This window comes from Hyperolius riggenbachi, chromosome 2 (assembly GCF_040937935.1).
Source record: "Hyperolius riggenbachi isolate aHypRig1 chromosome 2, aHypRig1.pri, whole genome shotgun sequence".
NCBI classification, from domain to species: domain Eukaryota; kingdom Metazoa; phylum Chordata; class Amphibia; order Anura; family Hyperoliidae; genus Hyperolius; species Hyperolius riggenbachi.
The window spans coordinates 35072083-35095314 of record NC_090647.1 but is presented as its reverse complement, the minus strand read 5'-3'; the positions used below and the strand labels follow the sequence as shown (position 1 = coordinate 35095314).

General features: G+C 45.8%; 1 protein-coding gene across 1 annotated transcript in view; it reads left to right on the top strand.

Moving 5' to 3' along the window:
- The first annotated feature begins 6467 nt into the window (after positions 1 to 6467).
- LOC137544759 (odorant receptor 131-2-like) overlaps positions 6468 to 23232 on the top strand; it is a 65275-nt gene continuing 48510 nt past the window's right edge. The window contains exon 1 of the mRNA XM_068265850.1: positions 6468 to 6630. Coding sequence (XP_068121951.1) covers positions 6468 to 6630 — 163 coding nt within the window. The remainder of the gene's footprint in view (positions 6631 to 23232) is intronic.

Genomic DNA, 23232 nt, shown 5'->3' with positions numbered 1-23232 from the left:
CAATCACCGCCAGGCTGCGCTATGGGGTGAATCGGGACTCCCCCTGACGTCATGACATCAATGATGTCGATGACGTCATTCCGATCGTCGCCATGGCGATGGGGGAAGCTCCTTCCTGAGTCCTGAGATTCATTCAGTCCCTCTCTCTCTTCTACTGGTAACTGCATGGATGTAGAGACTGTGTAGCAGCCAGGCATGGACTGCCCCCCAGGCCTCCTTTCATTCAGTGATTTAGGGTTGGTCCTGTGTCTGCTGTATTCAGGTTTGTTGTTGTAAGGCAATCTAAAACACTAGGCTAGCTGATAAAAGTGCAAATAGAGGGCAGGCAAGCTGGTAAATATACACAGCATGATGCAGAGGAGGGTCCTTGGGAAAAAATCTGTCTGGTCTCTCCCCATTGTTAAAATGACTGCATGTGCAGATAAGGTGTTAAACAGGTTGAAAAGTTTTGACAGTCCCTAGACTCCAGGAGGGCTGCTTGCTGACTTGTGTGGGAGACTGGCAGGGACAGCAGTCCTATTACCAGCAACTAGTCTCTGTGTAATGTGGGACTGCAATACAGATAAGCTCATTGCTCCATCTCAGGCTATTCTCAGTCTCACTCCACTCATCCTATCTCTGGGCTAGTGCACGACAAAATCGCAATAGCAATCGCTAGCAATTCGCAAATGCGACTTTGTGAATCGATTTCTGAAAGAATCTCTCCAATAAATGCTACCTGCAGCATGTTTGCGATTTTTAAAAAATCACAACACTGCTGTGGAAACACCCTCATAGGGTAACATTAGCCCAGCGCTTTTCAAATCGCTGTAAATTTGAAAAGCGCTCTGAAGCACTCTTGGTGTGCACCAGCCTTCTTCATTCACCTTTGTTTCCCTCTTTCCCTAGTGCTGGCTGGCTGTGTCTTCTTGTCATACAGGAAAGCTAAATAAAAGTGCAATCCTGGTGAGGCAAATATCTTCTTCCCTCTCTTTCAGCTTTTCTCTCCTCATTATTTCTCTGCATAAGGGATCAGACACACTATAAGGTAGTGAAAACCGGGATTAGTAGAGATGGTAGTGAAGGGGAGGACATAGGTAGGTGTATGTGGGGGGATTGGCCTTGAGGGAATTACAGTCGCCATACTTCTGTTGACTTGACAGCCGATTGACCAACCATTTTGATATTAGCAAATCGGATAAAAAATTTTGGGTGGAAATTGGTTGAATGTATCAATCTGAGATGTTGGGAAATCTTGGGCCAATGTGGTTGTCAGGTGCGATAATCATGGAGTGCGATAACCACGAATTATAGACAAGACGGAAGCCCCGGCCATTGTCCCTCAAAATGTATTGTGCCCCCCTGATGCCTGTACTTTTCCTGTCACACTGTTCACAGAGTGTCCTTGCTGTATTTCCGCATTGGAGCTCCACGTGATTACTGGCATATATGACATGGGGTGAGTGTGTGACATAATTTGGGCTGAGGCTGCCATGATAATGGGCCTCTAGTCTGTGTTTCCCCCCAGGCCAGAAGGTCCCAGTCCTCCCCTGGTAGCAGCATAGTGTGTGTGTGTGTGTGTGTGTGTATAGTGTAGTGTGTGTGTGTATAGTGTAGTGTAGTGTGTGTGTGTGTGTGTGTGTGTGTGTGTGTGTGTATAGTGTAGTGTGTGTGTATAGTGTGTGTACTGTGCGTGTCTAAAGTGTGTGTGTGTGTACTGTGTATAGTGTGTATGATGTGTGCGGTGTGTGTGTGTGTGTATAGTGTAGTGTGTGTGTATAGTGTGTGTACTCTGCGTGTCTAAAGTGTGTGTGTGTGTACTGTGTATAGTGTGTATGTTGTGTGCGGTATGTGTGTGCGTGTATAGTGTGCGTGTACTGTGTGCGCGCGTGTGTGTGTGTGTGTGTGTGTGTGTGTGTACTGTGTGTGAGTGCATGCCGCAATAAGTATATTTTATGGTGAAACGCTCTGCTGCATTACAACTACTTTCTGGTGAACCCATGCCACAATAAGTGTATTTTTTGGTGAAACGCTGCTGCATATGATTTTCGGGGGTCTTGGGGGTGGGGTTCACCACAGGAGTGGTGTTCACCACGAGGGGTGGGGAGTCTGGGACTGGGGGCAATCACGGGGGGGGGGCGCAACAGGATTTCTCGCCTGGAGTGACAAAATGGCTAGAGACGGACGCCCCTGCATAAGAGTATGTATTAATGTCACTAACTGTCCCTCAGAGGAGCACATAATCTAATCCCTACCATAGTCATGCAGTCTACATGCTCCCACTGGGCAAAATAATCCAGAACTATGGCCTAGGATACCATTGTTATGCAGATGACACACAACTGTATCTGTCCTTCAAGCCTGGCACCCAAGACCCATCAGCATCCATAAATGCGTGTCTAGTGGATTTACAAAATTGGATGAACACCAGCTGGCTGAGGCTGAACTCTGACAAAACAAAGGTGTTGGTGGTAGGTGGTCCACACATGATTGATAAAGTTCAAAACGCTCACCACCTCAAACTAGCAATTGGGGGAGATACTGTACAGTATATAGACTCTGTGCGAAACCTTGGGGTGATCCTGGATGGAAATCTAAAACTCAAACAGCAGATATCAGCTGTCGTCAAGTCTTCCTACTTCCATCTAAGAAATATAGCGAAAATCAAACACCTTATCCCAGCTGAAGACCTACCTGTCCTGGTTCATGCATTTGTTTCCTCCCGCCTAGACTACTGCAACGCCCTGTTCATCGGATCTACAGATAAGGTTCTGCGCTCCTTACAGCTAGTACAGAATGCTGCAGCCAGACTCCTAGCCAATGCCCCCCCGCAGCTCACACATCACCCCAGTACTGCAAACTCTTCACTGGTTGCCAGTAAAATGGAGAATCAATTTTAAGATCTGCCTGCTGACATTCAAGGCTCTACACCACATGGGACCCAAATACATAGCGGATCTATTGGAACTTTATGCCCCTCCACGCACCCTCCGCTCTGCCAACAAGATGAAGCTGGTTATTCCCAGGATACACTTAACATTTGGTGCTCGGGCCTTTTCCTACGCAGCCCCTACTCTATGGAACTCACTTCCACAATCAGTACGAGAGGCTCCCTCTCTGGACAGCTTTAAAAAAAGGCTAATAACTCACCTCTTTTCCCTAGCCTTTGAGACTGCATAATGCAGGGTCACAGCGCTTTGAGTCCCCAGGGAGAAAAGCGCTATATAAATATTATTGTTATTGTTATTGTTATATGTTCATTGCAGACTTGTGGCCAATTTAGGGGAAAGCCAATTAACTGATCTGTATGTTTTTGGGACGTGGGAGGAAACCAGGGTGCCTGGAGGAAACCCACACAGACACGGGGAGGACATACAAACTCCGAGCAGATTGTGCCCTGGCTGGGATTTCGAACCGGGAACCCAGCACTGCAAAATGAGAGTCCTATCCACATCATGCTGTCAACATTACAGTGCATATTCCCTTCATGACAAATAAAATTTATATCGCACTTTTCTCCTGGCGGACTGAAAGCGCCAGAGCAGCAGCCACCAGGGCACGCTCTATAGGCAGTAGCAGTGCTAGGGAGACTGGCCAAAGGTCTCCTACTGAATAGGTGCTGGCTTACTGAACAGGCAGAGCCGAGATTCAAACCCTGGTCTCCTGTGTCAGAGGCAGAGCCTTTAACCATTACACTATCCAGCATTCATATTACCCATGAGTCACATGCTGAGAGACGGCACTCAAAGTAATAGATGCCATGACGCCTCTGAGAAAGGTAGGTAATCAGTGAGAGGAATGTTACTTCTACGCCACACTACGCTCATAACTCTGCACTTGAGGGTGCCTGCTGCAGGTCTCCATAAGCAGGGCTGTGGAGTCGGTACAAAAATCTTCCGACTCCAACTCCGACTCCTCAATTTATGAAACCACCGATTCAGACTCCAACTCCGACTCCGGGTACCCAAAATGGCTCCGACTCCGACTCCTCGACTCCGACTCCTTAGTCTAATACTTACCAGGGCTGTGGATTTTGCACAAAAATCATCCGACTCCGACTCCTCAGTTTATGAAACCACCGACTCCAACTCCGACTCCGGGTTCCCAAAATTGCTCTGACGCTGACTCCTCGACTCCATCTCCGACTCCACAGCCCTGTCCATAAGACCCACCGCTGACCCCCTTATTGCTGGCCATCAAGACCACTAGGCCCCTTGGCTGTAGACCCGTAGCAGACTCTATGGCTGCTGCAGTGTTCCCTACACTACTGAATACATACAGGCATGTTCAAAGCAGGATTGGAACTATACATAGACATGTTTATCTCATTGTGTTACATGTCAATCTCATCATGTCACTTAAAGAGTAACTTCGTTATAAATTAAAGTTTGCTTCAAACCCATTAAGTTGCCAAGATTTATTAAATCACACGTAATAAAGTGTGATTTTCTCACCCCCAGGGTTCGTGTTCCACTTATGGTCTTAAAATTCCTGCCCCCCCTGTCTGAAATAGTGAAATCGGACCTGAACAATTGTTTTCCTTTCCAAATCATAGGTACAATGAATGCTGGGGGATTGATCTCATAACTCCACCCTCATGCCCTACTCCCAGCATGCAACTACTGTGAAAAGAGATGTAATCTAATCCAGGCTGCCAAGCAAGACATCTGAACTATGAATTATAGCAAAAAGACATGATAAGACAGGCTACAGCTGTTCCGCTGTGTCTTCTCTTTCCTACATACTGTGAAAATAGATGTAATTTGATTCAGGCAGCAAGAAGGCAGAGGAGGGAGGGGCAGGGAAGGGCACCATGCTAGAGGGGAGGACACAGTGCTGAGGGTGTGCTTGCAGGCATCAGATGGAGGCAGGAGAAAGATGGAGGGGGTACTACAGATATAAATGTGCATCTGTTCTATCCACTACTAAGTACCAGATGTACAGTAAACTTGATGTAAATGTCCTTATATGCTCATCTAACTGTACACAGTGCACAGACTTCATATATGTATTACCATTCAATTTTTTTTATTTAGTCTTAAAGATCTTTTTAAGATTTTGCTGTGTACAGCTGATGTATCTTTTTACTAAACACACTGTCCCTTATTCCATATATGACAGGACTAAGACACCTTGGCACAAACGTGAAAAAGAAAAAGCTACCAAACTGTGAAAAAGTAAAACGGTACTGAAGGTTGGCCTGTGTATAGGTTGAAATAAAGGAGATGTTACATAAAAGGAACTGTAGTGCATGGAGCATAACTGTTCTGCTGGCTTTGGAGGCTGAACTTCCCCCAGAACTCATCTTCTTAGCCACCGACATCACTCTCACATATGTGAAAGCAATTATGAGTCCCACCAAGCCGAAGCTAACGATAAGGGTGAAGGATCTTATTGTGCCCTGCAAAGGTACAATGAGTAATATTTCTCGAGAACACAGCACCTTAAAGGAGAAGAATGTTGTATCAACAGACACAATCATGATGGAGAAATCCAGTAACATAGGAATCAATCCAATCACCCATAATGTAGCAATGGCATAAGTGGACCTTTGCAGAGTACAAAGAGTTCTGTAGCTTAGTGGGTGGCAAATGGCAGCATAACGTTCCAAGGCCATGGCTGCCAAATTGTACGGGGTGATTTGGAAAGTTACAGAGACCACAGTGAGGGCAGCATAACACAGGGGCACCGGCATGGACCAGAAAGCAAGGGCAGCCAGAAACAGGAAGAGACCAGCAAAGAGGTATACAGCATCATTGAGCAGCATGTGGACAAAGAGGATATATCGAGAGGTCTCTCTGATGGATGGAGTGATGCAGAAGACATGGAAGATCAGGGAGGTGAAAAAGAGAAAGAGAACAAAACAAATGATGGTCAAAGCTAGGAAGACCATTGGTAAAATGTTCGATACTGTTGTGGAGGAGCTAGAAACGTTGCTCAAGCTGCTGTATGAAACAGATGAGTTCATCCCTGAAGATGGACAGGAAGATATTCAAAGATTTCAGCTGAAATGAGAAAAAAATATATAATTAAACTAAATAAAAGTGTAGAAATGGTCTCTATAGTTATGGAATCACATCTGAAAGCAGCCTCAGCCTTTCTCAGACATTACATGTCACAGTTCTCTGCCGCCAGGTAACGCCACCGTATGTCCAGCTCTGACATTCATTGTGTTACAAACGCTGCCATTCAACTGCATTTTAATTGCACTTAAATGGCGCTTGTGGGTGGCTGTTAGGATTCTGAACTGCTCAGCAAGCGCACAGTTCAGCAGTCCATCTGAAAGATGGCACTTAATCTTGCACAGTGGGACTGGGCATGTGGGAAGAATACCGCCATAATGGTTTTGCTTACTGGGGCTAGGGGTTAAAGCAGGTGAGTAAAAATCAATTTCAATCCCTGTCTGCATGGTCCCGCTCTGGCCTCCCACCGCTTGCTCGTATAGGAAGGACGCCCCTAATGAGTCACGTGCATGTGACGAAATCGATATGGCGGAGCTGCTGACGGCATTCTTCCTATACGAACAAGCGGTGGGAGGCCAGAGCGGGACCATGCAGACAAGGATTGAGGACACCATTCAGGCATACCGGGAGCCTGAGCGGGGGAGAGCCAGCCGGACAAACTCTATGTGCATACCCACCTCTTCAGCTTGTAAGTGTACACCTGGAATAAATCTTTTAGATTATATACAGTGTTGCGCTATGAAATTTATTTTTACATTTGAGGAAACTATTAAAGTGGAACTGCCTTAGGACTTCAGTGCTAAATGGTGGCTGCAGCAGAAGTGGAGTAGTGCTCATAGGCGTGGGGAGCCTCTGAATGCCCCACATGCGCAAATAACCATTGTGATTGGTGGTCCAACTTATTCGGTGAGTCGCTTTCCAATTGGTGTTAGTGGTCCCCTAGTGACAGCTTCTGGCAGAAGTCTTCTACTGATGACGTGGTCAGAAGAAGCTGGCACTATGGGAGGAGCTCGTCGCTGGAACCGATAGATGAGGTGAGCCATGCTACCGCTGCTTATAATTATTAAAGAGAGTCTGAAGCGAGAATAGATCTCGCTTCAGACCTCATAGCTAGCAGGGGCATGCGTGCCCCTGCTAAAACGCCGCTATAGCGCGGCTTAACGGGGGTCCCTGTCCCCCCAAACCCCCTCCGTGCAGCGGGGGAGCGCTTCCTGGTTGGGGCAGGGCTAACCGCCGCAGCCCTGCCCCATGCGCGTCTGTCAGATGCGTATCTCCGCCTCTCCCCCGCCCCTCTCAGTCTTCCTTCACTGAGAGGGGCGGGGGAGAGGCGGCGATGCGCGTCTGATAGACGCGCTGGGAGGCAGGGCTGCAGCCGTTAGCCCTGCCTCCAGGAAGAGTTTTCCCTACGACCATTTTACGACCAACTTTTGCGGGGGGTGGGTTGGGGGTGAAGGGACCCCCGTTAAGCCGCGGGATAGCGGCGTTTTAGCAGGGGCACACGTGCCCCTGCTATATATAAGACCTGAAGCGAGATTTAGTCTCGCTTCAGTGTCTCTTTAAGGGGGCACATGAGGGACACAGGAGGGTGCAAGAGGTACAAAAAAAGACACAATAATTGGGGTAGAACATCTACTAGACCATAGACTTACCAGGTTTAGTATACTTTTTTCCCCTGGTTTTTGCCCTCTAAACCTAATTGCATCTTTTATAGTCTGGAGCATCTTATATGCCGAAAAATACAGTAGATTGTTGTTATTCTTGAGCATGCTGTAGCTGCTTTTTATATGTGCTATCCTTTTTAGTCAATCATCACTGTATCCTGATACAAGTGAAATATTTGTACCAGCTACCTAGCAGACACTTTTTAAAAAATCTTTGACAGGTTTTTTTTTTTAAACACTTACCATTGTTCTTCAACCTTATTAAATCAGCCCTATGTGTGGGCAAAATGTGAGAGTCAATAGAGGATCCTAAAGATCTTGTCTTACAATGGGGTCGTCTAGGGCCTACCCTGCCCTAGTGTTGAGCTAGAATTTTTGCATTAAAATTTTTGAGAAAATCAATTTAAGGAATTCAAAATGTTTTTTATACTAAGCAAAATGACATTTGTCTGTGGAACCGCGTAAGACCCCCCCACTTTTTTAACCCCGTATTACACATGCAGGCTGGTATGGCCAGAATGGGGAGAACAGACCACGTGGAGCACCACAGCCTGAGCTGTACCAGCCCACGTGGTCCTTGATGTGGGGAGCCTCTGGAAGTGAGGGGAGGCTATGCATCCCCCACATGCCCATGATGAACAAAGGGCTCTTTCACACTTTTGGTGTCTTGTATAAAATAATTATACAGAACTTGGACCACAGAACAATGTCATTTTACTCAGTTTAAAAACCATGTTTTCTTTGGATTCTTTAAAAATTGATTTTCTGAAAAACTACAAGATGTTTTTGAAAAAAAAAGTGTACTTTTTTATGTACAGAAATAATTTACAATTGCCCATTCGTAATTTTGCGTTACATGCAAAATTTACGAATTGATTACGGAAAATCAATTCAATTTTCAAATCGTAATTATGTGAAATTATAATTGCAAAACTTCACATAAGCGAAATTAAAACATTGGGCTCGATTCACTACAGCGTGATAACTCAGTTATCACATGTAAAGGCTTTGCGCGTGCAAACACGCATGTAAAGGCTTTGCACGTGCTAAGTATCATTATCACGTGAAGTCACTGCAGATCACACGAACAGAATGTAGATCATGAATTATTACTGTATACAGTACATAAAGCGACGCGTGTTAAACTTTGCGCACGCTGTATTACATTAACTCACATGTTAATGTAAGCACCATTGCTGATTTCATTACCAAACTCTATCTTCTGACCGTGTGAAGCGCCGTAGTTTTCAATGGCATTCCGCACTTAGCAGGTGAAGCGTAACGCTGTTTGCGCGATAAAACGGGAACAGTGGAAACTGTTCACGCACACAATGCTTTACATGCGCGTTTGCACGTGAAAAGACTTAAAACATGATAACTGAGTTATCACGAATCGAGCCCATTGTGCTCGTGAACAGTTTCTACCTTTCGCGTGTTAAGTTTTATCACGCGAACGTTGTGACGCTTCACACGCTATGCTATTGAAAACTACAGCGCTTCGCACAATCAGAAGATAGAGTTTGGTAATGAAATGATCTGCAGTGACTTCATGTGACAATGATACTTAGCACGTGATAATGATACTTAGCACGTGATAATGATATTTAGCGCGTGACAATGATACTTAGCGCGTGATAATGAGACTTAGCGCGTGATAATGAGACTTAGCACGTGATAATGATACTTAGCACGTAATATCACGTGCAAAGCGGCTTATCACTGTCGTGCTAAGTGGTAGCACGCTTTAGTGAATTGAGCACATTTTTGTTATCACTACCCTGCCCAGTGTTTTGCTGAAAAAAGTAAGACTGCATGTGCAACCTGTGACTAGTGATAAGCATGAATTTTGCATAATCGTAATTTCGAGAGATTATGAGTTAATCGATTTTGAAAATGCAAAGTAAAAATGGGTTTTAAACTGTCATTTTTCCGAGTTTAAAAAAGTTTTCCTTTGTATTTTTTAAACCAGTTTTCTCAAAAAATACAAGGAGTTTAAAAAAAATGTTTTACCTTGTTCCCAGCATTCCCCTTAACATACGTAGCAATTCTGGAGATGATAGCATGTATGAGGGCTTTGCCATTAACCTCTAAAGTCGGCACAAAATTATGTGAAATGTCACGTAATTGCGCAAAATTACAAATGGATTATACAAAATCAATTGAATGTCCAAACCGTAATGAGGTAGGGCTGTAATTACAAAAATGTACGTGAAATTTGGCACAATCATAATTAGTGGAATAGTATCATTACAGGGGAGTAGCAATCGGGGTTGCAGAGGTTGGGACCGCATCGGGGCGCTTGGGTCAGAGGGGCCCCAAAGAGCCCTCCCTCGACTACAGTATTAGTTCACTATTGGTCCTGTGCTCATAATAATCACTTCTATAGATACTTTGAATAGTGGTAATCATTAACAAACTGTTCCCCATCCTCTTCTTGCACCTCTGACACTGGGGCTGCCATTGGCAAGTTTTATCAATTGCTATGTATAGAGTGCTTGGGGGGCCCCATTGTAAAACTTGCATCAGGGCCCACAGCTCCTTAGCTGCACCACTGTATCATCATTCACTTCCTGTGACATTCATACTTACTGAGGGGCTTTGAATTTGTCACAGACAAGACAATGTACTCTGTGCAGTGCTGTGGAAGATGTCAGCGCTATATAAATACTAAATAAATAATAATAATAACAACAGGGATCAGAATATGAGAGCTGCAGCTCACAGAAGCACGTGCAGAAACCAATGACTGTTTTGCAGAGATGCTGTTTTGCCTCTTCTATTTATTTGCAGTTAATTCCCACTGGTGGCATCCATGATATTCCTTTTAACAAGCACATTTCCCCTTGTGATTTGTCCTTTAACCCTTTTTCATATCTTTAAATATCTATGTAATTCCCAAAGCAATTCATAATTCTTACAGATCTGTGCTCTAACTAGACATTTTGGTAATGTAGTTCGAATGTCAAAAGCCAAAAATAGATTTCTTACAAATGTCATCATTGTCTGTCTGATTCTGAATGTTTTTGGAAACTTCCAAAAAAAATGTGTTGCAGCAAATGTGTTGTTAGCAGGGCTTGTATTAGGTTTCACAACTCCTTGAGCGAAACTATACTTTGGTGCCCCCAGATTATAAAACCCCACTTTGATGAAAGGCAAACCCAGGAACATATTCAGTGATAATCATAATTTTGCATCGTTAAAGTGTGACAAAGGCTAGTGCTGCAACTAGCACACAGCATCCTTCCCCCTCCTGTGCCCCCTGTAACCCCCCTTCTGCTTAGTCGTACTCTTTGACTGAGGCAGAATGTTGAATATGAGCAGGGAGGAAGTGGCAGTTCTTCCTCTCCTGTGCGTATCCATAACTCCACCCCCTCCACCTCCCCATTTAGTTCCGTATGTGATTCACTGCACACAGTGCACAGGGCAAATTCACTGCACACTGCAAATTCGATTTGCGATTCCGATTTCGATTCTGATTTGCAATTCCGATTTTCCCTGAATGCTAGCAACAGAAGAACGTAGAAAAAACGCAGCATGCAGTAACAATTAAAAATCGCATGCAGTGTGCAGAGAGCCAAAGATATCAGCGGGTACGGCGAGAGCGAGCAGCACCTGTGGTGGAAATGATGGAAAGCAGAGCCGGCCTTTGGGGGTGGCAAGTGGGGCAATAGCCCAAGGCCCCGCGCCTGAAGAGGCCCCGCACCCTCTGCAGCGGTGGGGAGAGCGGGCATAGTAGTTAAAACTCACGTGTCTTCCTCCGATCCTCACAGCTACCATCTATTTCCTCTCCCAGCATCTGTGTATTGGTAACAGCGCCCTCTGTGGTGACATGCGGTCACGTCATCATAGGGGGTGCTGTTACCAATACACAGATGGTGGGAGAGGAAATAGATGGTAGCTGTGAGGATCGGAGGAAGACACGTGAGTTTTAACTGCTCTCCCCACCGCTGCAGGCTGCAGCCACCTTCATATCTAACTGTGTGGGGCACCTACCTATCTAATCTATACTGCAGACACCTATCTAATTTATACTGCAGGCTGGCACCTATCTATCTAATTTATACTGCAGGCACCTTCCTATCTAATCTATACTGCAGGCTGGCACCTACCTATCTAATCTATACTGTAGGCCGGCACCTATCTAATCTATACTGCAGGCACCTATCTAACCTATGCTGCAGGCTGACACCTATGTATCTAATCTAAGCTGTACTGCAGGGCACATACCTATCTAATCTATACTGCAGGCACCTATCTAATCTATACTGCAGGCTGGCACCTATCTATCTAATTTATACTGCAGGCACCTACCTATCTAATCTATACTGCAGCCACCTTCCTATCTAATCTATACTGCAGGCACCTTCCTATCTAATCTATACTGCAGGCTGCCACCTATCTATCTAATTTATACTGCAGACACCTATCTAATCTGTACTGCAGGGCACCTACCTATCTAATCTATACTGCAGGCACCTATCTAATATATACTGCGGGGTACCTACCTAACTAATCTATACTGCAGGCACCTATCTAATCTATACTGCAGGGTACCTACCTACCTATCTAATCTGTACTGCAGGGCACCTACCTGTCTAATCTATACTGCAGGGCACCTACCTGTCTAATCTATACTGCAGGGCACCTACCTATCTAACCTATACTGCAGGCACCTATCTAATCTATACTGCAGGGTACCTACCTACCTATCTAATCTGTACTGCAGGGCACCTACCTGTCTAATCTATACTGTAGGGCACCTACCTATGTAATCTATACTGCGGGGCACCTACCTATCTAACCTATACTGGAGGTACCTACCTATCTAACCTATACAGAGTGTGTGCTTCCACAGCGTGTGTGTGTGTATCCACAGCATATGTCTCTAGGCCCCGCATATGACACTCGCCCCAGGCCCCGCGTAATCTAAGGCCACCTCTGATGGAAAGCTATGCCCTGGTAGGAATAACTGGACATAAACAGGGCATGGGTGCTTTAATCATCAAGGCCCACAAGAGTTTAATTATGTCTCAAACTTTACACCTAGATTTTCAGTCCTTTAAAGTACTCCTGACCGGGTCTTAAATACTTTAAAATTGTTTTACTACTGGTGCTGTGACTTTGTCACACAGCACCAGCCTCCTTCCTCCAGCGCCCCCTGTGGCTCCGTTCTGGCAACAATTATGATCGAGGAGGAAGTGGCAGCTTTTCCTCCCCTCTGTGCATCCTTAACTCCGCCCCCTCCACCTGTGGCTTTAGGTCCTTACTTGTTTCACTGCACACAGTGCACTGGGTAGCTGCGCTGTGTGTGGTCTAGTGTTAATTGGGGTTGGAAGAATATCCGACCTCAATTATCACAAGTCCGCACACAGAGCGCAGCGCCCCTGCACACTGTGTGCAGTAAATCACATACTGAACTAAAGGAGCAGGTGGAGGGGGCGGAGTTATGGTGCGCACACGAGAGGAAGAACTGCCACTTCCTCCCTGCTCATATTCAACATTCTGCCTCAGTCCAAGACTACGACTAAGCAGAAGGGGGGTTACAGGGGACACAGGAGGGGGGAGGATGGTGCTGTGTGCTAGTCACAGCACTAGTAATAAAGCAATATTAAGTGGAGGGGGGAACAGGGTCTGGGGTACTTTAAAGCAAATTAGAATGTGAGACTTCAGGAATGTTCAGCCATGAACTTCCAGAGGGTCCCGGTGTCCAGCTGTGGTCTGGAGGAAAGCGTTGGAAGCCTGTAGAGCACAGGTGTCAAACACAAGGCCCGGGGGCTGAATGTTGCTCTCCTTGCCATTTTATGTGGCCTTTCAGAGCTTCCAATGTGCACCATTGTAAGCACACTGCCTCCCAACCAGGGGAGCATGGCAGTGACAGTTTTTGGTTAAAACCAGGGTTGCTCATTTCGACCTCATGATCACAGCATAGCCGCGATTCACAAGCACTTTTTCACTATCCGAAATTCACTAAGGTTATCTCCTGTCTTTAATAACGTTTCTAGAGTTATCACCATGGTGATAAGGCATGTAGTATTCAGGAAACATTTTACCTCAGGCAAACCTAATGTTAACTCTTCTATCCTTGAAATAACTCCAGAATTCTAAAGTTAAAGACAGGCTGCTAATTAACTGCGTGTGAAAATAACTACAGAGGAGGTAACTTAAGGACTGAAGTGAGAAGATAACTCTCTCACTGTGAAAACTTATCTCTACACCTTAATCAGTTAAGATCAATGGCCTCAATTCACTAAGATCATGCTGGCGATAATAAGGCAAGAGAAAACTTACCACCACACAGTGAGAGAGTTATCTTATTACGACAAGACGACCCAGCAATCGCCAACATCCTCGACCTTGTCGCGAACCGCGGTTTGGGTTTTAAACCAAAAAACTGTGCAGCCCTATCTAAGGCTTATATCACAATGGTGTTAATTACAAAGGAGAAGAGAAGGGAAAAAGAAAGGGGAAAGGAGGTACTCACAGTGCAGCATTGATATTTTAGAGTTGTTGTAGTAGCGGCTGCAGTGTGGGGTACCCTGCACACTGCAGATCCGGTTTCCGATTCTGATTCCGATTTATGGTTCCGATTTTCCCTGCAACTATTGTGAGATACTATAAGTGGTGTAATGCATCAATCTTTCAGGGATTCACACTCAGCGGCTGGATTTGCACCCATTCCTAGTAGCTTTTCCTCTCTTATACCTATAGGACCGGTGAGGGCATTTCTTTTTTTTTTGGTGGTTGTTTTTTTTTTTATTATTTGTTTATTTTTAGTTTTTTTTATTTATTTATTTTTATTTTATTCTATTCTACTATAATATTTTTCCTCGTGTGATTTTTCTTCTTTTTGTTGTTGTTGTTGTTGTTGTTGCTGTGTTATGTCTATATAAGTGGATTCAGACTATGATGTGAAGATGCGCCCAGGGACACAGGAGCACGGCTGTGAAGTCATGTTGATGGAAGTCCGGGCAAGATAATACGCTGAGTCTGAAGAGAAAAAAAAAAAAAAAGAGTTATCTTATTACTTCAATCCTTAAGTTACCCTGTGAGGATCCGCTCAGGCAGCCAGTTTTTTGACCACTGTTCAGGTCTGCATTCTGCAGGTCTCTGGAAGAGAGACCTTCTGTCAGTTTTGCAGCTTGCTGCTGAGGAATTTGCATACGTTTTGTCATGCAGATTGCCTAGCCACATCCTTTGTAGGCTTGCTCTATATATACCATGTGATATCACAGATCTGGGCTGGTCATAAGGGTTAGTCCTGTGTACTCCCCTGGAGTGTCAGCCTTGCTCATTGTTTGAAGATTAGCTTAGAGTAATTCCTGGGACTGCACTAGGCAGGTTCCCTAGTGCAGTTAGGATTGCATATCTGTTTTGTTTGTCTGCTGCGATTGTCCTGTCCCAGCGGTAGTCGACAGGAAGTCGTTCTGATCTTTGTTCTTGGAGTATAGCTGCAGCAGCGGTTGCTACCAGCTATCTCATCTGTTCTGTCTTGCCAGGATCGCACTCGCCTTGCGCTAGTGCTGTGGATCCATCTGATCTCCATCTCTCTTTCTATACTTGGATCGCACTCGCCTTGCGCTAGTGCTGTGGATTCTTCTGGTCTGCTACTCTCTTGCTGTACTTGGATCGCACTCGCCTTGCGCTAGTCCTGTGGATCCTTCTGTTCTGTCTTCCTGGATCGCACTAGCCTTTTGCGCTAGTGCTGTGGATCCTATCTCTCGCTTATTCCTGTTTTCGTGTATCTGTCTTGTCTGCTACGAACGCTTGCTGGAGGCTCGGTGAGGTACCGTTAAGCAAGCGCTCGCATCCTCTGTTTCATGTTTGTCTATCGGTGGTTAGTTAGGTGTGCTTGTCTCTGATGTGCTTAACACGCGGAGACCGCGCATAAACGCGTGCACTGTTGCGAATGAGTGCGGTGTTCGCGTTTAGTTAGCGTTTGTTGTTTTCCTTGTCTCCTTATTGTATTATTTGCTGTGCCTTTGCTACTCTCGTGCTCTGCCTTGCTGTAGCCTTGTGTCACCTCTGGCAATCGCCTCTCTTGCGATTGCGTTCCTACTTCATATCTGCTGTTGTGTATGCACCGTCACGGGTTGGCGACTAGTTTGGTGCACACACATACAATCTGTCCCTGTGCTCATTCTCCTCCGCAATCGCTTCTCTTGCGATTGCGTTCTCACTTGGTTTCTTCTGTTGTGTGTCCACCGTCGCAGGTTGGCGGCTAGATTGGTGGACATACATACATTCCTCATCTGTGCTTATTCACATTGCCATCTCCGGCGATTGCCTTCTCACTTTATCTTCATGGTTGTGTGTTCATCGTCGCACGGTGGCTACTAGTTTGGTGGACACACATACCCTCTGTCGCTTTGATCTCTCTCTTTTAGGGCTATCTTGCCCTGCGTTTCTTCCCTTCGTGCAATTCCTGTCTGGCGTGCGTGGCAGGGCAGAGGAGCGGTTCCTCTGCACTCCACAGCTCCACCTGCCGACAGGAATTTCCCTCTACAGGTGCGCTGCACCTTTTGCTGGGTTCCCTCAAATTACACGCTTGTGGAAGATTTCCGCAGTATCAGCGCACGCCCTGTGCGCTGATCATGGAGAGAATTCCTCAATCGTTACATACCCCCTCTATAGTTAAGTTACCTCCTCTGTAGTTAAGTTTCCTCCTCTGTAGTTAAGTTTTCTCCTCTGTATTATTCTTATTTATTGTATTTATAAAGCGCCAACATATTACGCAGCGCTGGAAATTAGTTTAGGTTACAGACAATATTTAGGGGTCACATACAGCAATATGACAATACAGGAATACAAGAAAGACCAGATCATGCAGCACAGTATGAGTACAAGGTAATGCTTAGTCAGTCACTGGATGGGAGCATAGAGATTAGGCAAGCTAGGTTCACTCAAATGCATAGCATGGGTGCACCATAATGGAGGTGCATGATCAGGTAGGACACAAAAGGAGGAGGACCCTGCCCAAAGGCTTACAATCTAGAAGGAGATGTAGAGACACGAGAGGTAGCGGACCAGAGTTCAGCTGCGGCCGGGTTTAGAGCACTTGTGAGGGGTAGTAGGCCAGAGTGAAAAGGTGAGATTTGAGAGCCTTCTTGAAGGTGTTGAAGGAGGGGCTGCCCTAATGGGTGAAGGTAGAGAGTTCCAAAGTGTTGGAGCAGCTCTTGAGAAGTCCTGGAGGTGTGCATGGGACTGGGTGATGCGGAGGGTGACCAGGCGAAGTTCATTGGAGGAGCGGAGTGAACGGCTAGGTGTGTACCTCTGAATAAGATCAGAAATGTAGATTGGACAGGTTTTTTGGACGGATTTGTAGGTCAGACACAATATCTTGAATCTGATTCTGGACTGGATAGGAAGCCAGTGGAGGGATTCACGGATAGGAGCCGCCCTGGTGGAGCGATGGGAGTGGATAATTCTGGCTGCCGCGTTCATAATGGACTGCAGTGGGGCTATTCGGGTCATAGGGAGACCAGATAGAAGGGCATTGCAGTAGTCGAGGCGGAAAATTATGAGGGCATGGATGCGGAGTTTGGTGGTGGCAGAGGTCAGGAAAGGGCGAATCTTACAGATGTTACGAAGGTGGAAGTTGCAGGACGTTGTGAGGTTTTGGATGTGGGGAGTGAAGGAGAGTGCGGAGTCCAGGGTGACACCCAGACAGCAGGCTTGAGAGGTAGGGCGAATGGTAGTGTGGTTAACAGTGACATGCACATCTGGGAGGTCCAGGGATGACCGGGTGGGAAGATCATAAATTCTGTTTTGTCTAGATTTAGTTTCAGGAACCTAGTGGACATCCAGGAGGAGATGGCAGATAGGCAGGAGGAGACCTTGTCCATGGTAGTGGTGGATATGTCAGGGGTGTGGAGGTAGATTTGGGTGTCATCTGCATACAGATGATAGTTAAAACCCATGGGGGAGATAACCTTGCCAATGGAGGTTGTGTATAGGGAGAACAGCAGGGGGCCAAGGACCGAGCCTTGGGGGACTCCCACTGAGAGGTGGTTGGGGGTGGACGAGGACTCATTGAAGGAGGTTGTGAAGAAGTGGTTGGAGAGGTAGGATGAAAGCCAGGTCAGGGTGAGATCGTGAATGCCCATGGACTGGAGGGACTGGAGGAGTAGGGGATGATCTACTGTATCAAAAGCTGCTGAAAGGTCAAGGAGGAGGAGAATGGAGTATTTACCTTCAGCTTTAGCTAAGGCAAGGTCATTGACCACTTTGATGAGAGCAGTTTGGGTTGAGTGGGCAGGCCGAAATCCAGATTGCAGTGGGTCTAGTAGTGAGTTGGCAATGAGGTACTGGGTCAGGTGTTTGTGAACCAGACACTCAAGGAGTTTTGAGGCAAAGGGGAGGAGGGAGATCGGGCAGTAGTTGGAGGGTAGCGACGGGTCGAGGAAGGGTTTCTTGAGCAGGGGCAGTACTGTGGCCTGCTTGAAGTCTGAGGGGAAGGTGCCTGTGGATAGGTAGAGGTAGTTAAGTTTCCTCCTCCGTGTGAGGAAACGCGGAAAAGCCGCCGCTAGTGCTCAGAGTGAGGCGGCTGTTTCCGCGTCCAACATGGCGACACAACGCGGAGAAACCGCCGCATGCCGCATGGGCAGAGCGGTGGAGTCCGCATTGGACGCGACGGATTGTACGCATGGCACTGGCGTTGACATGATGGAGGGACGCGGGGAAGCCGCCGCTTGTTTGGAGAGCGGTGCGGCGGCCCCCACACCTGAATCAGCTGATACATTGCAAAACATGTCTGGTGTGGCTGGGACTGCTAGTCCATACAGGTTCAGAAAGACGCGCACGCGCGCTGAGACTGAGAGGCAGAGCTTATATGACAGCCAGAAAAGAGTCAGCTGACCAAGCCGGTCAGCTGACATTTTCACCACCATCTATTGGTCCAGCACTTAGGGGTGGCACTGGAGAGCGCTAAGGTATATATACTGGATGCTGGTCATTTCTCTGGCGTCTGGCGTTGCGATCACTACGTGGTAGCACTCAGACCTTGTCTGTATCTGTGTTCTAGTATAGTTTCCAAAGGTGTTGACGGCCAAGGAACTCACACCTTAGTGCTAGGAATTTGAACTGTATTGATTGTTATGACCTTCTGCCTGCCTGACTATTCCTTTGTACTCTGATTCTGTACCCTGCTATTCTGATACTCCGTTGCCAAACTCTGCCTGTTCATTGGATTCCGTATCTGTCTCCTGAATCTGTACTGTATCTGTCTGTGTGGTTACGACCTGGCTTGCCCGACCTCGAGAACTAGCTTTACTGTCAGAGGCAGTTCCCAGATTTGTTAGTGACACCCTCTCTCTGGTGTCACTCACATTCTGTCCTTCCTACCCTCAGCCTAGCTCCTCCCCCCGGGAGAGTCTATGCCTACGGAAGGAACATTCCTTTTGTGTACTCAAAGTATTACTGTTGCATTAACACTCACTCGTTCCTCAGGTGTCCAGAGGTTAGAATATATATCTGATTATCGGTGATACTGCAGATCACCAATAATCGGGTATATTCTGCATTCTCGTTGATACTGCAGTTCACGGGTAATCAGACCCTCTCTGTGTTACACCGATCGTTACACTCTGTAGTTAAGTTCAGTGCTGGGCGTAATGGAAAAATCTACGCTTACGGATCATTACGCGTAATTTTACGCTATTACGCATTACGAAATTACGCTTACGGCGTAGACAATCATTTGCTAAGAGCCTCAAATTTGGAGAATATATTAAGGAGATCAGAAGGAATAAGAGGAAAAATTTTTTTTTCAAAAAGACCTTATAGTTTTTGAGAAAATCGACGTTAAAGTTTCAAAGGAAAAATATATACATTTAAAAACCTGCCGACTTTAACGGTTAATAGCAAAGCCTGCTTAAAATTTAGGAACACCAAATTCAAAGGGTATATTAAGGGGATCAGTGGGAATAAGAGGAAAAAATTTTTTTTCAAAAAGACCTTATAGTTTTTGAGAAAATCGATTTTTAAGTTTCAAGGGCAAAAATGTCTTTTAAATGCGGAAAATGTCAGTTTTTTTTTGCACAGGTAACAATAGTGTTTTATTTTCATAGATTCCCCCAAGTGGTAAGAGTTTTACTTACTTCGTTCTGAGTGTGGGAAATATTTAAAAAAAACGACGTGGGGTCCCCCCTCCCAGACCTCTTTAACCCCTTGTCCCCCATGCAGACTGGGATAGCCAGAATGCGGAGCACCGGCCGCGTGGGGCTCCGCACCCTGACTATACCAGCCCGCATGGTCCATGGATTGGGGGTCTCGGAAGGGGAGGGGCAGCCAAGCTTTCCCCTCCCCCTCCGAGCCCTTGTCCAATCCAAGGACAAGGGGCTCTTCTCCACCTCCGATGGGCGGTGGAGGTGGAGGCCGCGATTTCCTGGGAGGGGGGTTCATGGTGGCCTCTGGGAGTCCCCTTTAAAAAGGGGTCCCCCAGATGCCCACCCCCCCTCCCAGGAGAAATGAGTATAGAGGTACTTGTACCCTTTACCCATTTCCTTTAAGAGTTAAAAGTAAATAAACACACAAACACATAGAAAAAGTATTTTAATTGAACAAAAAACATAACCACGAAAAAAGTCCTTTAATATTCTTAATTAACCATTAATACTTACCTGTCCCTTTAAATAAATGATCCCTCGAAATAGCCTCGGAAATGTTCTATCAGTTACAATGTAACAAAGTTATTACAATGTAACAACTTTGTTACATTGTAACTACGCCGCACCCGACGTCACTCGCCGTCGCCGCTTACGCGTCTGCGCTGCACGGACCCGACAGAGCTCTGAGCTATATAGCTCAGAGCTCTCTAAGCATCTTTGTATTTGGGCTCCAAGGAGCCCCATTGGTCCTTAGCAGACCAATGGGGTTCCTTTAAATCAGAAGGAACCCCATTGGTCTGCTAAGGACCAATGGGGCTCCTTGGAGCCCAAATTCAAAGATGCTTTAGAGAGCTCTGAGCTATATAGCTCAGAGCTCTGTCGGGTGAAGGACGCTAAGTCCCCGCCGGCTCCGCTGCCCTCCCCGCCTCTCCCACATGTCACCTATATACATGCTGGCACCCATGGGTGCCAGCATGTATATGGGTGACAGGTGTGGGCGGAGTGGACGGCGGGAGCCGGCGGGGACTTAGAGTGTATGCGGCGGCCGGCGGGTGAGCGGCGAGTGACGTCGGGTGCGGTGGAGTTACAAAGTAACAAAGTTGTTACATTGTAACAACTTTGTTACATTGTAACTGATTAGTATATTTCCGAGGATATTGCGTGGGAACTGGCTTTTAAAGGGACAGGTAAGTATTAATGGTTAATTAAGAATATTAAAGGACTTTTTTCGTGGTTATGTTTTTTGTTCAATTAAAATACTTTTTCTATGTGTTTGTGTGTTTATTTACTTTTAACTCTTAAAGGAAATGGGTAAGGGGTACAAGTACCTCTATACTCATTTCTCCTGGGAGGGGGGGTGGGCATCTGGGGGACCCCTTTTTAAAGGGGACTCCCAGATGCCACCATGAACCCCCCCCCAGGAAATCGCGGCCTCCACCTCCACCGCCCATCGGAGGTGGAGAAGAGCCCCTTGTCCTTGGATTGGACAAGGGCTCGGAGGGGGAGGGGAAAGCTTGGCTGCCCCTCCCCTTCTGAGACCCCCCAATCCATGGACCATGCGGGCTGGTATAGTCAGGGTGCGGAGCCCCACGCGGCCGGTGCTCCGCATTCTGGCTATCCCAGTTTGCATGGGGGACAAGGGGTTAAAGAGGTCTGGGAGGGGGTCCCCACGTAGTTTTTTTTTTATGTTTCCCACACTCAGAACGAAGTAAGTAAAACTCTTCCCACTTGGGGGAATCTATGAAAATAAAACACTATCGTTACCTGTGCAAAAAAAACTGACATTTTCCGCATTTAAAAGACATTTTTGCCCTTGAAACTTAAAAATCGATTTTCTCAAAAACTATAAGGTCTTTTTGAAAAATGTTTTTTCCCTCTTATTCCCACTGATCCCCTTAATATACCCTGTGAATTTGGTGTTCCTAAATTTTAAGCAGGCTTTGCTATTAACCGTTAAAGTCGGCGGGTTTTTAAATGTATATATTTTTCCTTTGAAACTTTAACATCGATTTTCTCAAAAACTATAAGGTCTTTTTGAAAAAAAATTTTTTCCTCTTATTCCTTCTGATCTCCTTAATATATTCTCCAAATTTGAGGCTCTTAGCAATTAAGGGGGCTTTGCTATTAACCCTTAAAGTCAGCGGCTTTTTTATATTATACGGGAGCGTAATATTACGCGATTATGGCAGACTGTGTAATTTCAATGGGAGTTTACTGTCTTACGCGTAATTTGTTACGCGTAATAACGTAACCTATGGTCTACGCGTAATTAATTATGCGTAATACAGTAACCTTACACGTAATGCTTACGGTGCATTTGTAGTGAATTACGATGCGTAATTACGCTAATGCGTAATTTCGGCCCAGCACTGGTTAAGTTACCTCCTCTGTAGTTATTTTCACATGCAGTTAATTAACAGCCTGTCTTTAACGTTAGAATTCTGGAGTTATTTTAAGGATTGAAGAGTTAACTTAAAGACATAAGAGTTAACATTAGGTTTGCCTGAGATAAAATTTTTCCTGAATACTACATGCCTCATCACCATGGTAACAACTCTAGAAACGTTATTAAAGACAGGAGATAAGCTTAGCAAATTGAGGCCAATGTGTGGAGGTAAGTTTTTTCTAGCCTTATTATCTCAAGCATGATCTTAGTGAATTGAGGCCAATGTGATCCGAATTCGTGATTGCCTCTCAATCACGAATTCAGATCCGAATGCACTCGCCATTTTGGTCCAAATCCGGGTCATATTCTTGAATTTAGCTGTGATCACGGCCGTTATTAAACCGTCAAAACTCGCTGACTTTAACAGTTAATAGCAAAGCCCCCTTAAATGCCAGAATCACCAAATGTGCAGTTTATGTTAAGAAAAGTGGGGGCAATGGGAATTTTTTTTTCAAAAAGACCTTATACTTTTTGAGAAAATCAATTTTAAAATTTCAAAGGAAAAAAGTATACATTTAAATGCGGTAAACGACAGTTCTTTGTAAAACCATTCCCGCCGACCTTAGCATTTAATAGCAAAGGCCCCTTACATCCTAGCAACACCAAATTTGCAGTATATGTTAAACAGATAGTGGGAAACAATGTATTTTGAAAACTTTAAAAAAAAATAGTTAACAGTGTGGGATATTAAAAAAAAATGAAGTGGGGTCCCCCCTCCCGAGCCTTTGTAACACCTTGGCTCCCATGCAGGCTGGGATAGCCAGAATACGGCCGACTGGGGCTTCGCACCCTGAGCTATACCAGCCTGCATGGTCCATGGTATGGGGGGCTCCGGAGGAGAGAGGCGGCCAAGCCTTACCGACCCCCTCCCCCCCGGAGCCCTTGTCCAATCCATGGATAAGGGGCTCTTACCCACCTCCGGTGCCCCAGGAGGAGGTGGGGGTGATGACTCCCTGGGGAGGGGGGGGGTTATGGTGGCATCTGGGAGTCCCCTTTAAGTACCACTGTCTATTAAGGGTGAGATAAATAAAATAAAATAAAAAATAGGGAAATTTATTATAAAAAATAAATAAATATTT